The sequence below is a fragment of the Chenopodium quinoa genome, unplaced genomic scaffold (genome assembly GCF_001683475.1).
Source record: "Chenopodium quinoa cultivar QQ74 unplaced genomic scaffold, ASM168347v1, whole genome shotgun sequence".
Taxonomy (NCBI): domain Eukaryota; kingdom Viridiplantae; phylum Streptophyta; class Magnoliopsida; order Caryophyllales; family Amaranthaceae; genus Chenopodium; species Chenopodium quinoa.
In genome coordinates this window covers 5274-28960 of record NW_018742224.1, presented here as the reverse complement: position 1 = coordinate 28960, position 23687 = coordinate 5274, and the positions used below count along the sequence as shown (strand labels likewise).

At 33.7% G+C, this 23687-nt stretch overlaps 2 protein-coding genes, 2 long non-coding RNA genes and 1 pseudogene across 4 annotated transcripts; 2 read left to right on the top strand and 3 right to left on the bottom strand.

The window, feature by feature from the left end:
• Positions 1-511: 511 nt before the first annotated feature.
• LOC110734596 lies at positions 512-2148 on the bottom strand (annotated as a pseudogene).
• A 4656-nt stretch (positions 2149-6804) lies between these two features.
• On the bottom strand, positions 6805-10637 carry LOC110734577. The gene is made up of 5 exons (XM_021914746.1): positions 9461-10637; positions 9359-9418; positions 8934-9246; positions 7669-8827; positions 6805-7545 (listed from the first exon to the last, which is right to left on the bottom strand). Exons 1-5 carry the CDS (start codon positions 10635-10637, stop codon positions 6805-6807), a joined length of 3450 nt encoding a protein of 1149 aa, XP_021770438.1.
• A 2663-nt stretch (positions 10638-13300) lies between these two features.
• LOC110734570 lies at positions 13301-14901 on the top strand. The gene is made up of 2 exons (XR_002513869.1): positions 13301-13724; positions 14541-14901. It is a non-coding gene; the product is annotated as an uncharacterized LOC110734570 (long non-coding RNA).
• Positions 14902-15247: 346 nt separating this feature from the next.
• LOC110734563 lies at positions 15248-16956 on the bottom strand. Its single transcript, XR_002513868.1, has 3 exons — positions 16650-16956; positions 16392-16488; positions 15248-15546 (listed from the first exon to the last, which is right to left on the bottom strand). It is a non-coding gene; the product is annotated as an uncharacterized LOC110734563 (long non-coding RNA).
• Positions 16957-20859: 3903 nt separating this feature from the next.
• Positions 20860-22942, top strand: LOC110734553 (EPIDERMAL PATTERNING FACTOR-like protein 6). Its single transcript, XM_021914726.1, has 3 exons — positions 20860-20991; positions 21202-21260; positions 22647-22942. Exons 1-3 carry the CDS (start codon positions 20913-20915, stop codon positions 22866-22868), a joined length of 360 nt encoding a protein of 119 aa, XP_021770418.1. The 5' UTR covers positions 20860-20912; the 3' UTR covers positions 22869-22942.
• Positions 22943-23687: the final 745 nt, after the last annotated feature.

Below are 23687 nucleotides of genomic sequence, written 5' to 3'. Positions count from 1 at the left end.
AAAATCTTCAATTAGTTAGTAGTATAGTTTTATAAACATGATAGACATAAATAATGAACTTGTAATTTATTTCATTAAGAAATAAATTTAAAGATATTCATATAATTATTGTGGCTACCTTTAGTTCAAAGGATATCATTATGCTAACAGATTAATGAAGGGAAAATAGACATCACTATTCTAGACTGAGTATACAAGTAAGAACAAAAGTCATTCAAAAAAGACAAGAGCATGACCTTTTAGTATTCTTGTCAAATATAAGACAATAAGATCATCACTAGTATTTGTTCTTTCATTAAGTGGAGATCATGTATGCTCTGAATTTATATATGACAGAAGCATGAAAATTAATCTTCGATCCCTGCTTGTCCACTAGCATTACCAAGCTTCTATAGTGAATCTATGTTGGATTGACCTATGTACGAGTGAATGTCGTCTGATTGGTCACATAAAAAGTTCTTTCTGAAACAGTAAAAAACAGCTATAAATTATGTAGGAAAGGCTTAAAAGATGCTGAAACCATAAACAGAAATTTACAGTTTTCATTATTTAGTATTATGTACATGAGAATCTTTCACAAACTTAAGGATTACAACTAGGACAATTTTCTTTACTAGATAAGCCTTATTATGAAGAGCAGAATATTTTGAGCCAGATATGCTCGAAAGCCTTAACAATAACAGGATGATACTCTTTACAGTTCAATGAAAGATAACAGGCTAAGAGGTCTTCTAAATCTTTAAACTCTCTTATGTTGTTTTCCTGGATCATCTCCATCATAGACTCCTTGAAATCTCTTTGAGGTCTAACGACGACTTAACAATAGCAAAGTTATCTAATAGACTTGACCTTCGCGATTTTACCTCTTTGACATATTTATTGTTTTTATCAGTGACAGGCTTCTCATTTCCTGCAGATTTCCTGATAACACTGCTTAATTCTCTGATGTCAATCATGTCGAAGTTTGGTTCATCTGGAGGCTTTGTCAATATAGGGCGCAGCTCAAGCTCTGATGCTGCATCGAACTCGTTCAACTTCTGAAACTTTCTACTGAAGGATGATTCTTCGTGAGCTTGATGATTCAGGTCGATGATGATATCTGCGGTAGAAGAACTAATCCTGCAGCAGCAGCTGCATGATGATCGCAATGACGATGAGCTCCAAGAACCTACTTCATCAAACATCAATAACTCGGGCCCAAAATCAACACTAGCGCTTTTCCTGTCACGATCATTAGGCACAGAAATAACGACTTCAGGAGAGCCAAGCTCACTGGACGAAAGAGAATAATACAAGGGCTGATCACCAGTGCAACAATTTTCATTCTTTTGCTTGTAAATTGTTGTGCTTCTGCTTCTTCTACGAGCATTAGACGACTTTCTGCAGGGACTTGTAGCAGAACGAGCATCGGAGACTCGACTATAGTTCCTGGGTGAACTATACATGGATCAGTAAACCTGATCAGGGGTTCTGCAGCACCTGCAGAGGTAGGATAGTATGCATAAGAGCTATTTGGGTGCCGAAATTTTGTGATGCTTGTGCTTGTTACACTAGTTTGAGTGTCTGAAACAGAGGATTGCTTGATACTCTTCGAAGCTCGAGAATTCGACTTTGTTGATCTTCCCTTCCCCATGTCCTTAAGCTTGTAGAACCAAGCATTCGGCATCATATCAGATAATCTGAATCTATACTTACCCATCTTACAAAAATAACTCCTAAATTCTTCTCTACCTTTTTTTTTTTTTTTTTTTTTGTGACTATTTCTTAGTGTTTCTTCTCTGTAATATGAATTCTTACTTCTTCTTTATTATGTTTCCAAATATATATTGCATATGATGAAACTATGCTATAAAACAATAAAAGGGTTACATTACCCCTTGGAACAAAAAAAAAAAATGTAACATAAAAAAAGGGTCCACTAAATAAAGCTTGGTAAAGAAAGCATGCATTAAATAAAAAGTATGTCTAGTAAAAGAAAAAGTCATCTTATAACAGAAGAAAAGGAAATGGAGATTTTATTATATGATGAAAGCCAGCAGCACGAAGGATATAAAAAGTATGGAGAATCATTGGGTTTTTTTTTTGGCCCACCATAATCCTATGCTCCCACTACAGACTGTAAATTAAGGGACAAATTGCCTAAACTTAGGATTAATTACTTGCTTAAATGATACTGTTTATTCTAGATTATTCTAGTAAATTAGTGGTTAGTCTTGTATTATAAAGGACAATTGAATTGATTAATGTTGTTTACATGATTGTGTTCTTTAGAGTGCTATAGTACCCTTTGTGTTGGTATTTCGTGCTTGGATGTATAAGTGGATGATTAATGATGATGTTAATCTTGATAATGATTCTCAAATCAATTCCTAACTTTGGTATATGGTTAGTATCCCATTGTTTAAGTAGCTTATGTGTACTTATCATTGACCATTATCATATCATATCAACTATTCTATTTATACGCGCTTTTACAACTTTACAATGGTGTATTAAACGATTTAATTTGAAGGGTATATTGATAAATTCATAACTTGTTTCAACTATCCTACACCTTATGTCTGTATTTAGGGTCGGGGTGTCAATTTTTCGAGTGTAGCTACTTCTTATTTTTGAATCCGAAATAGAGTATATTTTGTCTAAAACCTACACCAATTAACCAAATTATTAAGTGTATATTTTAAATGCAGAATTGGCTACAAGTTTCCTGATTTCCTTAGGGTGAAATATCGAATGCTGTACCATCTCATATCTCATTGATGAGTGCTCAACATTTTTTTTTAACATTAAACATGTCCATTTTCCCCTTAAAAGAGGAAATTAATTATAGATATCTAGCTCTCACGTACATAAATGCACTATTATGAGTATAAAAAAAACTTTCACTTAATTGTTTAAAAAAAAAAAGAAAGAAAGAAAACTTTCACTTAAAGTATACGGCATTCACATTCGTTATCCCCTTTGGTATAATATAATGTGCAAGTTTATTTTATATAATTTAATACTTTATATTGGTTCAAGTGGACCATAAAAACGATTATAAGCTTATATATATAATTTAAAAAAAAAAGTGTTAAAAAAATTAAGAAATTATGTTATTTTCATTGTAAGGACAGTAGAATATAGGTTTAATTCTCCTTAGAAAATTACCTTGAATTTACCTAAACATAAAACACACGCAAAAAAAAAAAAAAAAAAAAAAAAAGAAAAAAAAAGTGAAACGTACCCGTACTATAACAAACATAAAACATTGCTACAAAATGAGATAAGTCTAGTAAATAATAGAGAATTAGAGATGCATGAATTGTCGACAAAAAACTAGACCAATAAGGCAATAATAATATTAATATACAAGTATATTTAGTCGAAATTTGGGGAAAATTCCATGAATTTGATTATAAAAGTCTAGTTCTTCCCCCACACTCCATCAGAGCATAAGAGAATTTAATGACAAATTCTTTTGAAGATTTTAAGTTCAAACAATATTGATTTTATGAAATTGCAAATTGCAAAGGCATCCAAAGCATATTCATGTGGGGCCTTAGGAAATGAGGGAATTTAATCTTCAAAGCAACAATCTTGGACTAACATTTGTGAAAGCATGGCCTTTTTCTTTTTAATTTTTGGTTGTTGATGTAGGAGTATCTTTATTTTTTGGGCGACTCTTTGACGTTGATGTTTGATGCACGAGTTTCCAATGCAAAAAATCATGAAGAATCAAAAAAAGGAGGAAAACTATAAAAAGATTTGTAAAGAAACAAGGCATGGCAAAATTTGCAAATGGCCTTAGACTCTTAGAGAGAGAATGAGAGATACATATATGAAGAAAAATAGATATTTAATTACTGATTACAAGTTTCTATGTATAGTGCTATCTAGTATATTTTAATATCGTTTTCTTTCATTAATTTTGTAGCGTGAATGTTTGACTTGACAATGACATGGTGTCACATTACACATGAGTAGACAATTGATTATTATTGTGTATGGTTGTTTATTAAAAAGAGAAGCTTATAAATTATATATCCATTCAAAATATTTGTAATTACATTAGTTCATCTATAATACGTTTTAACAACTAATTTAAATGGTGAAATTGTAATGCTTACTTCAAATTATTAGTTAGTATCAATTGCACTTCAAGCTATAATGGAAAGAAAGAAAGAATAGTAAGTTCTTAACTTTTAGAGACAGAAAAATGAAAACTAGTCTTATTAATTTAAACAGTTACTTCGGCAACAATCTTCACCCTCCAACCTCTTTTGAAACTCTCATAACCATTATTTTGGACCTGTATTAGCATTTGTGCAAGACAAGGACAATGTTATGCAAGGATCAATGTCAATATATCTTAAGACATGATTACAAGGGGTGGGGTGAGCCTAGGCATGAGTTTGATGATTCTGGGCACCAACAGGTAGGTCTCCAATGGGCTTTTAATTTGGGGACCTTAGGAATCACCTTGATAGGACTTTATTGAGTCTGTAAATATTCTCTTGATGCTAAATATGAAGCTATAATACATGAAATTAAATCAATTTTAGAGATTTCAGGACCAAGTGTTGAAAACTCATGTGATGGACTGATGGTAATTGGTAAGGGATACATCTAAAATCACATATAATAATATGAAACCATATAAGGTCTCTAATAGTCACATATAGATTCATAGCGCTCTTGAGTTAATGACGGAGACATGTATACAATTTGTTAAATTAAGAGTTAAGAGGCAAAGTGAATGGTTTCGACCACTCAAATAGCCTCGATGATTTGCGGTGTCTATGAGAAACACCTAATTCTTTTTCTTTTTCGATCCTAAAAATAGCTCAAAATTAAAGGTTATAATCCACAATTTCGGACCAATTTTAGAAAAAAATTCCAATATCGAAGTGGTTATGGTAGTTAGCCCCTAGAGTCATAAAAATTGGTTTAGTACCATAGCGAGCCTATCAACATGTCGGTAAATTCCTGAATATATGTTTGATACAGTAGTTATATGGTTCGTTTCGAAAATCTGCTGTAGTGATAACTGATAATTAAAGATGTAAGAGATGAAATAGGCAGGGAATTGTGGATTTTGGTCTATGATACATTTCATACTTGTTGTAATGCAGTTGTATTATCTTGAATGCTTATGGAATTGTGGACTATGATAACTTAAAGTAGAACAGGCAGAGAATCAGATGGAACTTCTGGGCCTCTTTTACTCCACTTGGGTCACCTTTGCTGCAGTTGGGCTTCTCAAAATAAAACTTTTAAGCATGTTGTATACTTGGGCCATCGAATCATTCTGACTTTGCAATAGTTATTATGCGCGTAGAATTGTGGACTATGATAACTTAAATAGGTGCACCACATCTATATTTTTTAATATTTTGTAAAAAAAATTGAACACTATACAAAATTAAACATTTAGTAAAAAAATTGAACACGTCACAAAAAATGAACATAAACATTAAATTCTATATGTTCATATTTTATAAAGAAATGTTAGCCATTATATGCAGTAAATGTTCAGTTTATATTACAAAACTATTGAATTATTACGAGTCAGACAAACTTCTTTCAAAAAATTGATATTTATCATATAGTGTTGTATTTAATATACTACATGTTCAAAATTTGTGATTGTTCAGTTTTTTTACTAAATGTTCAAAATTTGCAATTGTTCGTATTTTTTTTTTACTTATTGTTCAAAAGTATAGGCGTGGTGCGTTGTGATTGTTCAGATTTTTTTTATTAAATGATCAAAATTTGCGATGTTCAAAATTTTTCTACTAAATGTTCAAAATTTGCAATTGTTCAAATTTTTTTACCAAATGTTCAAAAGTATAAGCGTGGTGCATTGCGATTGTTTAGATTATTTTACTAAATGTTCAAAATTTGTGATGTTCAGATTTTTTTTACTAAATGTTCGAAATTTGCAATTGTTCAGATTTTTTTACTAAATGTTCAAAAGTATAGGCGTCAGGGTGCAGTGGTGCACCTTAAAATTTGCGCTGACTTTGCTTATATTTAGTCGAGCATAATAAGTTCTTGTTGAATTTAGGAAATGTTCTCCTTAACTTATCAAAACAAATAATGTAAAAATAATTAATGCTTAGCAAAATCCATACTATATATTAAAAAGCGTTCATAGACAATTTTCCGTGTAACGTGGCGCTCTCCTCATTTAATTGATTTCATTTGTTTAAAAACCATGGATTTTACAAGATTTGAACCCTCAACATCAAATTCAAAATGTAAAGTGTTAGCCACTAAGCTATTGTCATATTACACGTTATCATATCAAAAATTAAACATAAATAAATATTTAAATCATGCCATTAATATGATGACTTGGAGCATCACCCAAGCCAAAAAGCTAGTCTCAGATTAAAACAAGTTCATAAGAATAAGCTGAGCTTAGGGCTGTTCAGAGTGCGGTTTAGACTGCACCAAACCCCAATTTTGCGTTTGCGGTTTGAAAATTGCGGTGCGGTTTTTGAATATGACCAAACCGTAGTTTGCGGTTTCTAAAAAAATTTAGACCAAACTGCACCGCAAACCGCACTTTAATGTATTTTGCGGTTTTTATACTATATTTTTATTACAAAAAAATAAAAGAATGAAAATATACTCCCTCCGTTCAAAAATGATGTTCCTGTTTGGAATATTTAACTTTTTAAAAATAGGAGAGAGAATCTTCTTAATTTCTCTCAATTTATAAAAACAAATATAGTCATGTGGGATCTAGTTTGATTCGTCTTGATGAGTACATTATTTTATTTTTTATTTTTTTTTGAAAAAACCTGCGGATTAAAATTAAAGGAGGTCAATTTCCGCCAAAGTTAACAGACTTTGGGGAAACGGACCTAAGCAAACACGTTCAGTACAATCATAAGTATTCCATCTAGAAACATGGTGTGCTAGAGTATTACCCGCACGTTTAACATGAGACACTGAGAAAACAGTAAAAAACCTAGACAAATAACACACATTGTCAATAATTAAAGAGAAAGGTGTGAAATTATCAGCAGGCTTCGTCTTTATTCCTTGCGTAACAGCATACGCATCACTCTCAAGCACCACAGCAGAGTAATCAAGTCTAGTTGCTAACTGGAGCCCATAGCGACAAGCTGCAGCCTCAGCAATCTCAGCTGACCATCCTAGAGCACCCCTCTTTACAGCAGCTGCCAGTATACTTCCATTCGCATCTCTGATAACCACACCAAGCCCCACATTCCTCCCTACATAAGCATCGCAATTTACCTTCACTACCCCCACACTAGGACAGGACCAGGCATTAGCAGCAGGAGTCACAGCAGCACCCCGATACATAAACACCTTTTTTGCATAATCAGCATACTCCTGGACAGATTTGGCAAGGTTCGAGGCTATGCTTATAGGACACAAGTCTTCATGTTCGAAAACCACTTTGTTTCGACACCACCAAGCAGCCCAGGTTAGCGTTGCAATTGACCTCAGCTCATTACTTGTAGTCTTCGAGGCAAGCCATAAGAACCTCTCACAAAAGCTTGAATCCGGTGCTTGCTCTATCAGAGCCTAAAATTCGCTGACATTCCATATCTCAAGTGCAGCTTTGCAGGAAAAAGTAGCATGGATCACCGATTCATCACCCATTCCATAGATTGTACATCATTTATTTTCAATTATATGACGGTTAACCAGTCTTTCTCGCACAACAAGAAACCCTTTACATGCCCTCCATAGGAAATGGGCTAGCTTCGGGGGAATTTTCATGCTCCAAATAATTCGCCAAATTTCATCTTGGGGCTGTCTTTGTATTGTAGCAGGGCCATGCTTCGCCAGCCAGTACCCCGACTTCACAGAGTACTTGCCACATCTTGCAGGCCACCAAAACATTCGATCCTTCACACACCTAAAGGATAAGGGGATGGATTGAATTTGAGTTTGCTCAGCCATATTGAAGTTGTCAGCAAGAACCTCCTGGCGCCATGACATCGTTTCATGGTCGATAAGATCGCTTACTCTCAGTCCCATATCGCTGTTCTCCAGAGGAGTAGGTACACACACCGAAGAATTGCTGGGCAGCCACGCACAGTCCCACACTGAGATGTCACAACCATTTTCCACCCTCCACTTCAAACCCTCTAACAGCAGCGATTTGGCACCCCATAAGCTTCTCCATGTATAGCTTGGGTCATACCCTCTAGCAGCCTCCAGTACATCACAATTTTTAAAATATTTTACTTTCATGATAGCATGAACAAGAGAGCCTCGGTCATGGTGGAGACGCCATAATTGTTTAGCTAGGAGAGCTTGATTGAAACATCGGAGGTCCCGAAAGCCCAAGCCCCCTATACTCTTTGGCCTGCATAACTCTTCCCATTTCTGCCAGTGTAGTCTTTTTATTGAGGATGTAGACCCCCACCAGAATCGAGCCAAAAGCGAGTGGATTTCATCAACAATTCCATCCGGTATCCTTAATATCCCCATTATGTAGGTCGGAATAGCCTGAGCAACAGCTTTGATTAAAATTTCTTTCCCATGATTAGATAACAGCTTCGCTGTCCAACCCTGCAAAATCTTCCAGATCCTCTCTTTTATACCAGCGAATATAGCTCTCTTAGACCTGCCAATTATCGTTGGTAGCCCCAGGTATTTTCCATTCCTGTTAACTTCCCGAACCCCAAGAGTATTTATTTTCTGGCCCGACGCTCTTTCATATTTGCTAATTATATTAGCTATCACAGAGCACTCTATAGTCTTAGCTTTAGCAAAAAGGATACTATCATCCGCAAAAAACAAGTGGGAGATACGGGGAGCTCCTCGACAGATTCTAGCACCATGTAACAGACCATCCCTGGTAGTCTTATTAAGACGAGTAGAGAAAGCATCAGCACAGATTAAAAAAAAGATACGGGGAAATTGGATCACCTTGTCGGAGCCCTCTGGATGGTATTACTGACCCTGAAATTTGCCCATTTATTTTAAAAGCAAATTTAACACTTTGAAGGCAACTCATTATTCTACTAATCCACGCCCCTGAGAACCCCATTTTATCCATTACCCTCTCTAAGAACACCCATTCCACTCTATCATAGGATTTAATCATATCCAGCTTTAGAGCGAAGCTTCCATCCTTACCCTCACCACCTCTTTTCATGGCATGAAAAATCTCAAAAGCCACAAGTGCATTATCAGAGATGAGACGCCTCGGAATAAAAGCACTCTGGTTGACTGAGATCACTTTATTTAACACCACCTTCAACTTATTAGCTACTGTTTTCGAAACAATTTTATAAATTACATTACAACAACTAATAGGCCAAAAGTCAGACACTTGCATCGGAGCTTCACACTTTGAGATTAGGGCTATGAAAGTCATGTTCACATCCGACAGGTCCACCTCCCTTCTCCACCATTTTTTTCACAAAATTGATAATATCTGAACCTACAATGTGCCAGAATTTTTGGAAAAAAAGAGCATGCATACCATCCGGTCCAGGAGCTTTATTTGGGTGCATCTGAAACAAAGCATGTTTTATCTCCTCATCAATCGGCTCCCTATTTAACATGTCATTCATCTCCTCGGACACTACCTCTTCTATTCCCTCAAGAGCTTCTGGTATCCCCATTGGCGCACTTGTTGCAAAGATACGAGCAAAGTAGGCCTCAATTAACCTTTCTATGTCCACCTGATTCTCGAACCAATCTCCATTGTCATCCTTCAATTTCACAATTCTATTATGTGCCTTTCGTTGACTTGCTTTGTGATGGAAGTATTTTGTGTTTTTATCACCATCTCGAAGTTCATTCACCCTAGCCCTTGCATGCCAGTACGACTCCTCAAGTTTATATAACTCATCAAGTTCATTTGACAGCGAGTTACACATTTCCAGCTTTGCCGCATCCATAGCACCCCTTTTCAGTTCACTCAACCTTTTTTCCCCCTTTTTGATTCGCTTTTTCACTAAGCCAAAAGTCAGGGCAGCCCACGAAGCTAGTTTCTCACTACATATTGCGACTCTAGAGGCCATGCTACACCCTACACTGTCACGCCAACCTTGTCCAACCACCTCCCCGCACTCCTCATTAGACAACCATAGGGCCTCAAACTTAAAACCCGTATGGCCACCAAAACCAGCAGTATGATTTTCCGTAGTTAGAACAATAAGGGCATGGTCTGACTGTGATTTTAAGATAGGTAGATTTTTGACGACACACTCAGGGAAGAGCGTACACCGATCCTCCGTTGCAATGAATCTGTCAAGCCTTTCTCGGACAAAAATTTCCATAGAGTTACCTCTCTCCCATGTAAAAATATTGCCAGTATAACCCAAATCACGCATGGTGCAATTGTCAATAGCCTCACGAAAAGCATCCATCATTCTTTCACTTCTCGGCGGACCCCCCTCCTTTTCAAACTGGCTAGAGATCTCATTAAAATCACCAAACATCACACATGGTAGATTACAGTCAACATACAAAGAAGACATTAGGGACCAAGTCAGGTGTTTATTAGATTGTTTCGGCCATCCATAGATTCCAATAGCCCTCCACACCGCCCTACTATTTTCATCAAGAATATCAATAGCAAAATGATGCATAGAGTACGAAATCACATTCACGCCAATATCTTTCCACCACATGCCCAACCCCCGATCTACCATTACTACTAACACAAACACCATCTGTATAACCACAACTACTTTTAATTTTATTAAGACGATTTGCATCAATCATAGATTCCATAATAAAAACAACATTCAGCCTATCTCTCTAGCATAAGTCCCGGAGAGCCCTAACCGTCCACGGGTTGCCAATCCCGTGACAGTTCCAACTTAAAATTTTCATTGTTGTTCGGGAGTTTGGGCATTCCCAATACTCCCTACTTTAAATGGAAAATCGACTTTTTCATCAACATGTACAAAATATTTTATCTTCTTCTCAGCATGGTTTACCTCGACCTCCGGGATCTCAATCTCAGTGGCATCAAGCCTTCTTTTCTTGGCCTTTCCAGCATGTGCGTTCCTAAGCATCTCCACATCCACATCCACGACATCAACAACAGCCCCCAAATCAACAGAAGCATCCCCATCGATCATGGATTCACAATTATTCTGCTCAACAGCTTCTTTCAGAGAGTTATTTGGTGAACCTTGGACAGAGAACGGGCGTAGTACCAGCTTACCATCACCGTTACAATCAACAGTCCTCAGAGCAATGGATCTTGGCAAAGGAGGAGAGACCTTAGGTGTCACAGGGGAAGAGAACAGTAGCTTTCTGGCCGCACTAGGTGGACCAAGCTTGATAGCCTTAGGGTCGTTGTAATCCGAGCGCTGCAACCTACCTCTCGAATTCAACCTCTCCAGCCATCTTCTGCCATGTTCACGATCAATCTCAGAGACTTTTGATCGATAAGGGGACGCTGTCAAGAAAGGGCCATATTGGAAGACGATAAGCGAGACATCACTGCCACCATCCTTCTGTTCGCAATCCTTATCTGTGTGGCCAATTCGACCACAGTAGTAGCAAAAATCACCTAACCTCTCGTACTTAAAACCAATCCATTTCGCACAACCATCCTCAACTGCAATTTTCATACCCCTTCGAAGAGGCTTATTGATATTCACCATCACTTTCACCCTCATAAACTCATCCCAACAAAGGGGGTCAGATTCATCGACATCTATACACTCACCAATACAATTCCCAATTTCATGAGCCACCCTAGATGAACGCATGCCGAAAGGTACATCAAGAAGCCGTATCCAGAAAGGGCATGCATCGAAAGAGACCTCCGATGGTTGTTCAGTAGCACACATCTCCTTCAATAACAAGATTTGGTTATCAAACACCCATGGTCTACCTTCCAACACCTTCTTTCTATCATCAATGTTAAAAAATTGGAAGACAAATATGTTCGTGTTCACACCTCGAATGGCCACATTGTCATCAATTCTCCATAAGGTTTTTAAAACCCTTTTCATGGCTTCAACATTAAAAGATTTTTTGGTAAGAAGCTTACCTACTAGAGACAGGGAAATTTTTGTGTTCGACATTTCCTCTGTCAAAGAAACATCCGATTGCCCAAAGATCACATTTTCTTCGTCCGTTAGTTTTAACCGTTCCCAATCTTTCATCAAACTCTCATCCATACTCAGCGATCACCAGAGGAGGGTTGCACGATCAAATTATGAAATAAAGCAGCACATAAATTTGTGGAAAAACGGGGGAAAATCAAGAAACCGAAACCCTAGACGAGGGAGAAAACAGAAACCCTACGCGAGGGACTATCTCTGATGAGTACATTATTAATATCTAACTTTTATAAAAATCTCAAGATAAAATAAAAGGTTTGTTATACAAAAAATAATTATAATTTTTAAAATATACGGTTAAACCGCAAACCGCACTGCACCAAACCACATTTTGCGGTGCGGTGCGGTTTGGTTTGGTTTTATTAATGCAGTTTGAGAAAAATACAAACCGTAATTTTGCGATTTGGTGCGGTTTAGAATCCAAATCGCACCGCGAACACCCCTAACTGAGCTGGACAAAGTATTGAATTATTTTAGTGATTTGGGGAAAACAAGCCCGCATTTTGACAATATTATGAGAAATTATGGTTGCCTAATGCCTATAGCCCTATTAGGGACTACGACGTTTCCAACATTATTATGATAATAATGTTTCCAAATTATTATGCGAAAGTAGGATTACTTATAGAGAGTAAATAACACCCTAATTGCGATTTCTATGTTTAAAAAGATATATCCTCATTTTTTTTATTTCTTACTTTTATTGATTTCAAGTATATTTTTGAGAGAAAACAGTCACTTCATGGCACACCTTAATTGGAGTACAATTTATTGTTTTACCAGAGTTTGCTATTGAGAATGTAATTACGACGGATTATTATCTCGCATTCAATGAAAAGGTAAGCCTAGGTTTTCTGAAATTTCCCATTTCAGTTTTGATAAAAAGGTAGAGAAAATTAAGAGGATTAAATCAAGATTAGCTAAAATAAAAACGGATGCTATTTGCCCATTTCTACCATCACATGGAAAACAAAAGGAAATTGACAATATAATTGTCAGCTTTATAAATTGCGCTACTCCGTAGTAAATTAGAAGAGTAAAATTATGCAAGGATTTGACAGTTTTTGTAGGGTAGTGAAGTCAAGAACAGAGTAGTAAGGCTGATTTGCACATGCATTTGTAATGTAAGCCCGTGTTAGTAAGAACAACCAAACCCATGGTCCATTTTTGGGAGTAATGGGTGGGCCACTCTTTATATTGTGGGCCTAACTATCAATTTCCCATCTATACTTTTGAAAATTATACCCTACATCCTAGTGTAGGATGGTCTACCTACACCCCCTGATGCTACGCCATTTTGTAGCTTGCGGGGAGTACTCACGAGCTAATTCATGCTTCAATTCTTTCCTTTTTTTTATTTATTTTTTTAATTCCTTGTTTCTTATTATTCAAGCTATGTATATAAATGATTTTAAACCCAATATTTTCTCTCTCCTCAATTGATTAATTTCCATTTTTCTACCTACATTCTCTCTAGTTAATTCATCTTCTTCATTTGATTTTATACTAATTTTGCCGTTTATTTTTCCTACGATTTTGATAATTGTTGTTGATCGTCAATGGCTGATTCTTCCTCTGCTAATTTCGATCGTGATTACGAAAGTGTGTTTCCGTCTTCTAGAGTTCGATTGATTGATTCGTTTGTTCATCAACAATGTGAGTAATTACAATCATAATTTTGTAATTTTTATCATCAATACATTGTTGTGTTATAATGCTCTGTTTATTTCAACTTAATTTATGTATTATTATTCTTTTCGTTGCTTCAATTTTCAAAATTTGATTATGATTATGATGAACGTTTTTGGATTGTTCATACTTTGTTATGAATATTTCGCTGCTTCAATTTATTTCATTGCTCTATGTTTGAAAATTGCGTGATTTTGTTTTTATGCTTTTATTTTTTTTTTTTGGATCATTTTTATATTTAAAATTAATCAATTATGTGTTATCATTTGTACTTCTTAATTTTTTTATGTCATATATGATTATTTGTTTTTACCATTTTTTCTTGATAATATTATGTGTCAAAATTTTCCATATTGATCATGTGCAATTTTGCTATTGAACATTGTATTTGTTAATTATTGTTCATTTTTGAAACATGTTATGTTCATTTATAATTGTACATTAAAACTTTGTGCAATGAGAAAAAAAACTGATATTTCATATCTTGCTAAGGTTTTGATCTTATCTGTTTATTTAAGTGTTTGAAATTGAACATTTATATATTTTAATATGATCATTTAACTTTTATTTGAAGGCGAAGGATTTAGTGTTTAAAGGATTTAATATGATCATTTTTTGAAACTTGTTATGTTCATTTATAATTGTATATTAAAACTTTGTGCAGTGGGAAAAAAAGCTGATATTTCATATCTTGCTAAAGTTTTGTTTTTCTTATCTGTTTATTTAAGTGTTTGTAATTGAACATTTATATATTTTAATATGATCATTTAATTTGTTTTGCAGTCGAAGGATTTAAATATTCCTATAAATAAAAGTGTTGCTGGTGTTTCTGCTGCTCAAGCTCAATGTAATGTTCCTATAAATAAAGGTGGTGCTGGTGTTAAAAATGATGCTCAAGTTAATCCAAGAGTACTAATGCGTCTACAAAATCTCAAACTAGATATTTTGTTCCACCCGTAGTTCTTGGCATTGTTCCAACTTCAACTCAGGATTGTTCAAACTTCAATCTAGAAATGTTTAAACCCCATTCCAGAAATGTTCAATCGACAAATGTTTAAGTTATTCCTCCCACGGTTCCAATAAATGATCAAGGTGCTCTTGTTCAAAGTTCTTCAAGTGTTAAAGACATAAGAATTTGTTTCTATATAGTACCTTTTTTAGTATATTGTTTTTTTAAAATTCAACATATGTAAATGATTATTTATCAATTTGAAAATGAACAAAAGTAAAGAACCAACAACCAATTCATAAAACCTAAAAATTATATATATTTTTTCATACAAATAAAGATTAAAATGAAATATCAATTACAATAATTTTTTTAACAAATAATATCTATAAGTCTATTTTCCTCCAAAAAAAATCATCTATAAAACTATATACTTCCTCCGTTTTCTTTTACTTGCAACACACCTTTTAGGCACGCAATTTTAGGAGATGATTAGTGAGGGTAAACGAGCTATTTTATCAATATAATTTTTACACGAAGATTAGAATAGGGTTAAGTATCATTTGTAAAAATTATAATGAATAATTTATCCGTTTACATTATATAAACCCGACCTCAAAACACGTGCCACAAGGCTGTGTTGCAAGTAAAAAGAAATGGAGGAAGTTTAAGATATGATCATATACACATTCATTAATGAACATATACACTTTCATAAATGAACATATAACATGTACTATTCATTTGCAAACTTCCTTGCTTATCTTCGATTTAACCTATATTTAGTGTTTTTCTTCAAATAGCATCAGTTCCGCATCCTTGCTTCCTAATTTGGTTCACCTGTTGAACAAAATGAATTAACAAATGTTAATTATTATATACACTACTTTATAAATGAACAATATATCTTACATTAATGAACATTTATCACTTTTACACTATTTGGTTTCAAATCACAAATCTAACTCTCATTAAGTTTAGTAGTGAATGTTTCTATATGCTTCATAATTTATACTCCGCAGTTTGTATAATCAGCGTTGTTAAGCCATTTTATCTTCTCCAAAACAACTACGTATTCTTCAATTCCATGTGCAAATTTATATCAAATGTGTAACTTTGGACATCACTACAATATAGCTAGATTGGTTGTAAGATATTAGTTTTAATGCATACAAATGAACATTCTCAATATTATACATGAGGATAATGTATAAAAGAAATGAACATTCGTTATTTAGGCATATAAATATATATGTAAACTGAAATGAACCAATATTAACATATATTTTAAAATGAACATTACTTTATATGTAAATGAACATTATGAATTTCATAAATGATCAAAAGATTTGATAGAATAAATAAGTCAGTTTCTCAACTCAAATGAATGATTATTTATGCATTTCATAAATGTGCATAACATATCATAAAAATGAACATTATTTATTTAGGCATATAAAGTCAAATATAAACTCAAATAAATTCAAATATACAAATGAACATTTATAATTCTATATATGTTCATATATTAACTCGGAATCGTAGAAATGTTAACATCTATACCATAAGACTTTTTAATATCTTTTAAAAGTTCTAGATCTACAACTTGAGACTTTTGTTCGTTGTTTTTTTTTTAAAAAAAAATTTCTACTCTTGTTTAAATAGGTTTTTGAAATAATACTTACGTTTCTTCAGACTATGCCTTGTTATGTTCAACGAACATGATTCTTCTCTGAATCATCATTCTCTTTATCTCTCTAATTCGAAATATATTTTTCGGTTCTGTAAAAAATAAAAAAAACACAAAACATAGTAGATTTTAATGATTTTTGCATAAAATAGTTCTAATCAAGTTAGATTATGTTTCTGAACATGTAATTTCAAAATGAAATACGTAGTAGAAAAAATAGGTTCATACAAAAAAAATTAGTAAAATTACTTACTCTTTCTGTGAATGTTGTTGCGATTGTTGAATTTCTTCGCAAATGTAGACATTTGAAGGAATTTAGCAATATTTTGAAGCAATTTCGTAGTATTTTGAAGCAATTTTGTAGTATTTTGAAGCAATTTTGGTTCATATTTTCTAGTTTTGATGAGAGAGAAAGTCTAGAGAAATGAAGAAGAAGGTTTTAGAGAGAATGGTAGGTAGTTACAGTAGGTTAGTGGGTTATGGGATGTGGGTAACATGATAAACGCATCGTTTAGAGGGGGGTGTAGGTATCCCTACCTACACTAGGGTCTAGTGTATACCAATTACTATACTTTCTTCTATTGGCGTATCATTTAGATCAGCCTAGACCATGACCAGACAACCCCTATATTTTTCTTTGTCCATAATATTGTTTAGGCTTTCGCGGAAGAAAGCCTCATCATCGGCCACCAGTAACCGGTGTATTATATACAATCATGAAAATCAAATAATGTAACTACTTCTATAAATATAAATTCAGAAGATTAATATTGATTTCACAACTTGTTAATACATTGTGTTGCGTTGTCGTAAATCAACGCCCCTTCTTTTTTCAGCCTCCAAATTTGGTTTTTAGGTTTTCTTTGCATTCTTTCTTTCTTTTGCGTACAAGGTTTTGTGTTCGGTATATATACCAATATACCATGAATTATTTTAGTTGGTGGAAAATGTACGGTTGCTAATACTTAGAAATTCAATAAAAATTGGTTCATATTAAATTTAATTAATGAAAATGTACAAATGTTAATATTCGAATTATATATCAAACTACTTGTATATAAAGTTTAGAGTAGAAAAGCACTTATTAAATAGGAAAAAAAAAGACAGACTTTTTAAATTACATAATCCTTTGATTAGAATACATTTAAGAATAATATATACAAGTCATCTCTTTTGAAGAGTTCTTACTAGATCACTACAAAAATCCTCTCTATTTCAAGATTATCTACATATATAGTGAGAAGTACAAAAACTAGTGTTACGAATAAATAATACAAGTAAAAACTTTGTATGTCATACCTTCTCTATTTCTTCAAATTCTTTTTGTATTTTTAATACATATTTCTTCAAATGCTTAGGAAAAGGTCACCAAAATGTTCTTCACACTTATCTTAAACAATAGTGTCTTTAACCTTTTCTATCCATCAAATCATTTTATTTAACACTTAATTACATCCCTTTAATTATAATTGTTTTTCTAATTCAACTTGCATTAATAAAATTTAACGTCCATATCCACTCATGTGTGAAGAAAATTACGGGACTAGTCATATGATTAGCTATTAGATTAACATGCATTGATGTTGAATGAATTGTGCACGGGGACAAGTATGATCTGTGTAGGGGCTCTTGGTATAAGAGGAAGGACGACGACGGTGACAAAGGAGGGGGTGATGATACGTCGAAATCGACGTCTCCATCGGAAAGTCACACGCTTACGAGTTGGAAAAGAAACGCCTTTGATGATGCCTATAGCCACAAAAGGCAAACGAATGAATCCAAACTAAGATCAGGTTGTTTATTAATTGCACTTTGCCCTTAAATACAAATGTGTGACTGGTCTTACCATCTTAGATCTTCTTCATGGGACCTTTTTTGCTTCCTTGCTACCCACCAACCTAACTATTGCTTACTATACGTTTACTTAAATTCTTTGGAGATCTAATTACATATATTCATCTTACTCTTAAGAAAATAAATTCATTGAATCATTTAAGGTGTACAGATGACATTTAAACAACACTATTAACTTTTGATAAAATTAGTTTAATTTAGTAGTATTTTTATTTTTTCCCGTCAAAAAAAAAAGTAGTATTTTCATTTTAGGGCCCAATTTTACAAAGTTACACTTGACCATAGTCATTATTAGCATATATAGCCCTGCCGGCCTCTCACTTTCACCCAATGAACCACCATATTGTTTTTAATTATACTAGTTTAGTTTAGATTCACACTCGTTAATTTGATTAAATTAGTATATTTGTGCAATCTTACATCATAGTACACAATAGATTTTCAACGTTCTTTTTGTCCCCCTTTAGGACCATTTATAAATTACTTTTGTGGGTGGGGGAAGATCCTTTGAGCAATACTCTAGATGGAAAATGATAATGTTTAGCATGGGAGACTTCATGGGTGGTGATTTGAAGACATCATTTTTAAAAAAATTCCTTGTTCTTACTTTTTTTTTAAAAAAAATTTACTTTATCAATTGTCAACTACTCTCTCTATCCCTATTTTTTTGTCCCATTTAACTGTGCACAGTCCCCAATACGCGTCTTAAAACCTCTATATTTTTATTTCCATAAACGTAAAAATTATAAAACCGTGATATTAATAAAATATATAATGAGACGAATCTAACAAGACCACTCATGACTATATTATCTTTTATAGATTAACGGTAATTTATGGTCAAAGATTTCAAAAATTTATCCCAAAAAATAACAATGGGGCAAAAATAAAGAAATAGAAGAAGTACATATCTAACCGCTACTTTATTACACAATAGGAAGTACAAACCAAATCATATTCCAAAAGTCAAAACCGCTCAAGTCATCCAACAGCAAATTACATGAATTGCATATAACGAACTTATGTATTTATACTTATTGGGCTGATAAAGTTTACTTCGTACAATTTAGTGTATCACACACTAATTGTCGGATGCTAATGCATGTATCGGTATATATATGTGATATGTTCAAGTAAGTCTCTAATGAATTTGACGATTGTGTTACCTTGTGCTGTAATTAAGAGAATGACATAACACTTATAAATCCGAGTTTTTTTTTCTAAACATCACCCATGTATACCCAATATTTTGTCAGCCACGTACGTCATATACCCTAATGTTCGAGATTTTTTAAAGGGTAACAGTAGGACACATAATGGACCAAACTACTCAAATTTAAGTTGAAATTTCAAAGTCCATAAATTGAACTTTGCCTATTGTGGACAGCAAACAAAGCGTACAAATACGTAGAAGAATAAGATGGATGGCACATTACATCAACGTTATTACAAAGTTAAAGTAATTTAAATCTTCTATAATTGAAATTTGAAAAGATAAATTATACGAAGTATAATCAATCATTAATTTAATATATATCATTAATAATGTACTCTTATTAATATGTTATAACTCTAGTGTGAACCAATGCTTTAACTAATTAAGATCATATCACTAATAAACTAGGCATCACACAATATTCTCCAACACATACAAAATAATGTCAACCAAGAAGAGGTGAAGATACAAAAGATAATGGCATTAGAGGGCGAAAAATTAATTTTTTTACTTAATTCATTTAAAGAGGTAAAATAAACCACCTTTTTTTTTTTTATCTAATTCAAAGAGGACAAAAAAGATCTTAGTTGTCCTCTGAAACTAGTACAAAGACAGTAAGAGGTCGGGTGATTACGTTGCCTTCTTCGATCTTATATCTTGTAATACGTGAATACCACTCATAAGCTTTGATTGGGAGGAAAAACGAAAAACCAACTAACAAAGGTCACAAGATTCTAAGTCTGTAATAAATAAGATCGATTAATGAGCCTTCTAATTATAAAATGAAGGCTCATGGCTTCATCCATTTATTAACACGGAACAACATACATATTCGTACTTGTACCCGACACATAAACAAACTCTTTCCAATCAAATTACATACCATTGCAATTCCCTAAGACCAAACAACAAACTAATAATTTTGTAAAACCAAAGTAAAGGGAAAAGAAAGAAGAAAAGGAGTGGAAGGGAGCGAGTGAGAAAGCAAAGTGGGTTAGCTTGGCAATGTAGTAAGACAAGAGGGTGTATAGGAAGTCATAGATAATAGAGCACCAAAGTTGGTAATTCAGAGGATCCGACTACCTCTTCTCACAACATCCTACTCTATTTGACATGTCTACCTCCAACACTCCCATTCCTACTCTCACACTCTATTTGTAGCACTATTTCAATTCAATAACCATCCTTTTTTTTATTCATTTGCTGCTGTTTTCCCATTTCATCATTGCCTCCAACTCCACTATTTCTCTCTATTTCTTTGCTTTCTTCATACTATCATTCATTTATTGCCTCCATCTACCTCAACTATTCTGAGTGTATACATACATATATATATATATATATATATATATATATATATATATATATATATATATATATATATATATATATATATATATTTCATGTGTATGTTTATTGAGTGTACTACGCTATTGGCTTAAGAGTATGATGAGAGATCCTCGTCTTTCAGTTCTCTTACTATTTGCCGTCTCCATCTTCGCACTCTTCACCTCCCCCTCTTCTTGTAAGTTACTACTTAGGTAACCTAATTCACTAATTTCCATGTAATATAATTGATTATGCTTAAGCATAAACTTTTTTTTTAATTGTTTCCCAAATTCTTCATCATCTTATGATCAGCTAATTTAATAATCTTTTGCTAGAATAATTCTTTCTATTAATATCTATGATGATTAATGAATTGACTTACTTATTTGATGTGCTTGTTAATCAGCTAGAGATATGAAGCTGTACATGCTCAACTGTAGAAATCATGAGTTGCAGCAAGTTCAGGTAAACATAAATTACCTCCTAAAGCTTACACTTTTTTTTTTTTTTTTTTTTTTTGCATGTTAGAGAACTATAATCATATATATGTTACACCTAATTAATTTGAAATAATTAAGTTAGCTCCTAATTAATCTTTTAGTAATTATAATTAAGTGAAAGGATATGGTGGTGATTCTGACTAGTGACATTATCCTGACGAGATTCTCTCTGTCACCCCCATTTCAGGTTTCAATTATAATACCCATCATCTATTATTGTACTACTCACTACTCAGCACTCACCCCACTTATGATTTTTTAGGGTGAGAGAATTAGGTTAACAGATGCATTTATTTTAGTCCTGTTACGGTAATTCTGTGGGTTTTTTTTTTTTTTTTTTCACAGTTGCAATTTTCAAGCTTCCCTTGCACTCCGTGTTAGATTTTGTCCTAAATGATAGATCACATTTCTATTTAGGTTGTCCTTAAATTATAAGCTTCTTTCTATATGTAGTAAATTACTTTTTGAAGTTTCCTTATATTAATCTTATAGACAGAAGCATTGAAATAAACTTAAATCTTCAATGGCAGGTGAAAAGGGAATAAAATCAAACAATAAACAGATTTTTTAAGTCGATTTCTCACCTAACAAACAAAATTATGAATGAAACGATTCCTTTGGCATATCACCATTTTTTTGTGCGGAGTACATGTGAAGGTTAAGACGTAAATAACGTACATGTAAACACCACCAAGTTCGAAAAGGTAACACTATAGAGGGATTGGGGGTAACATTGATGATGACGGGCACCTTCAACTTAGCAATATAGTGATGGAGTACATTATTGAAGATGCTTTATAGGGTTATAGAATAAACATATAATACAGTTAATGTTAATTTTATTTCTATTTATAAAGGGTATGGCAGCGTATACAGCGGAGCTTTAATTTACATGTTGTGATTGTAGTCAAGCAGAGGCTAAGCTAAACATGCACCCCCGTGAACTTGTCTTGGCCATATCCAGTACTTGTGTTTGGAAACTATCAATTTCCAACCAGAATTTTATCTGACAAAACTATAAAATGTTGCTTATCACTATTAGTCTCTCTTGTCTTTTGTTTAAGACTAGTCTCGTAATTTCCTCTCGCCGCGCTTCAATCGTCGGTGCACATGTGTATTGCATCCCCTGCATAGTCTCTCCCATTTCTTGGCCTATATTGTTGGTTGCAATGCCGTCTCATTATGACACGTATGTCATATTGTACACTTGTACATGTAGGCATGTAGCCTATTTTGCTCGTGTTTTAGTGTTATTAAATGTTTAATATTTCTACTTTTAGGCTAAGGCGTTATTCATGACTTAAAGACTAACAAAGTTATAACAATATCTAAAACAATATGAAAATTGCAGAAGATTATAAATGGTGCAACAAGCAGCAAAGATGAAAGCAATGTAGCAAGGAGAATTCTAAGAGGGATAGGTTCATCCCCACCACGCTGCGCATCTAAGTGCGGCAAGTGCAGACCATGTAGACCAGTTCACGTTCCGGTGCCTCCAGGGACACCCGTTACTGCCGAATATTACCCTGAAGCATGGAAGTGTAAATGTGGTAACAGGTTGTACACCCCTTAAACAAAAAAGCTAAATACTCAATCTTCATACTAATATCCACATATTGGCTTCTCTTATTTGCATCACCGCATGCTTCCTTTGGCCTCGTTCTCACTGATTACATAGAATTAGGGTACCATACTAGTGTAATGATATTGAAGAACATGTGACACCGTCGAAATCCCGTCTACTTTATTATTGGTTATACATGGTGATTGATTACCTAATAAGTTCGCCATACTCGCCATTATTAGTTATTATTGTAAATAAAGTAGCAAATAGTTCTATTGATTGTAAATACTAAATACTTGGTATAATATTTCTAGCACCTTATACAAGCTTGTATATACTTTGAAAATCAAGAAGACCCTGCATTTTAGTGGTGTAACAGCTTATATTATGCAATGTTCTGGATGCCTCAAGTTCATCTCGAAGTTTATTAGTGTCACTAGATTCGACCTCTAATGGCCTTACAAAGGCGTTTATATAGACAATAATATTGAACTGAATGAGGCTTTAGTTGTAATTTAGGATCTTGGTAAACAGTACTTGACATTATTTTTGGACCTAAGGACTGGATATCAGAATCATACTTGTACTTCGTAAGTAGTATAATATTATTGATTAATTAAATGTCAATCAATATTTATATATTTAGTTGGTCTGATGCTTGTGTTTCCACTACTTAAGTCTTAAGAATAGTGCATACCATTTTCGTTATTTCTTATATAGATGACTGATGGTCTGTCAACATTGTCCGGTATATATAGAAAGCTGGCATACACAGCCGACTAATTTTAATATATAAGTTAAGCAACTGGTCAACTAACAAATACTTGT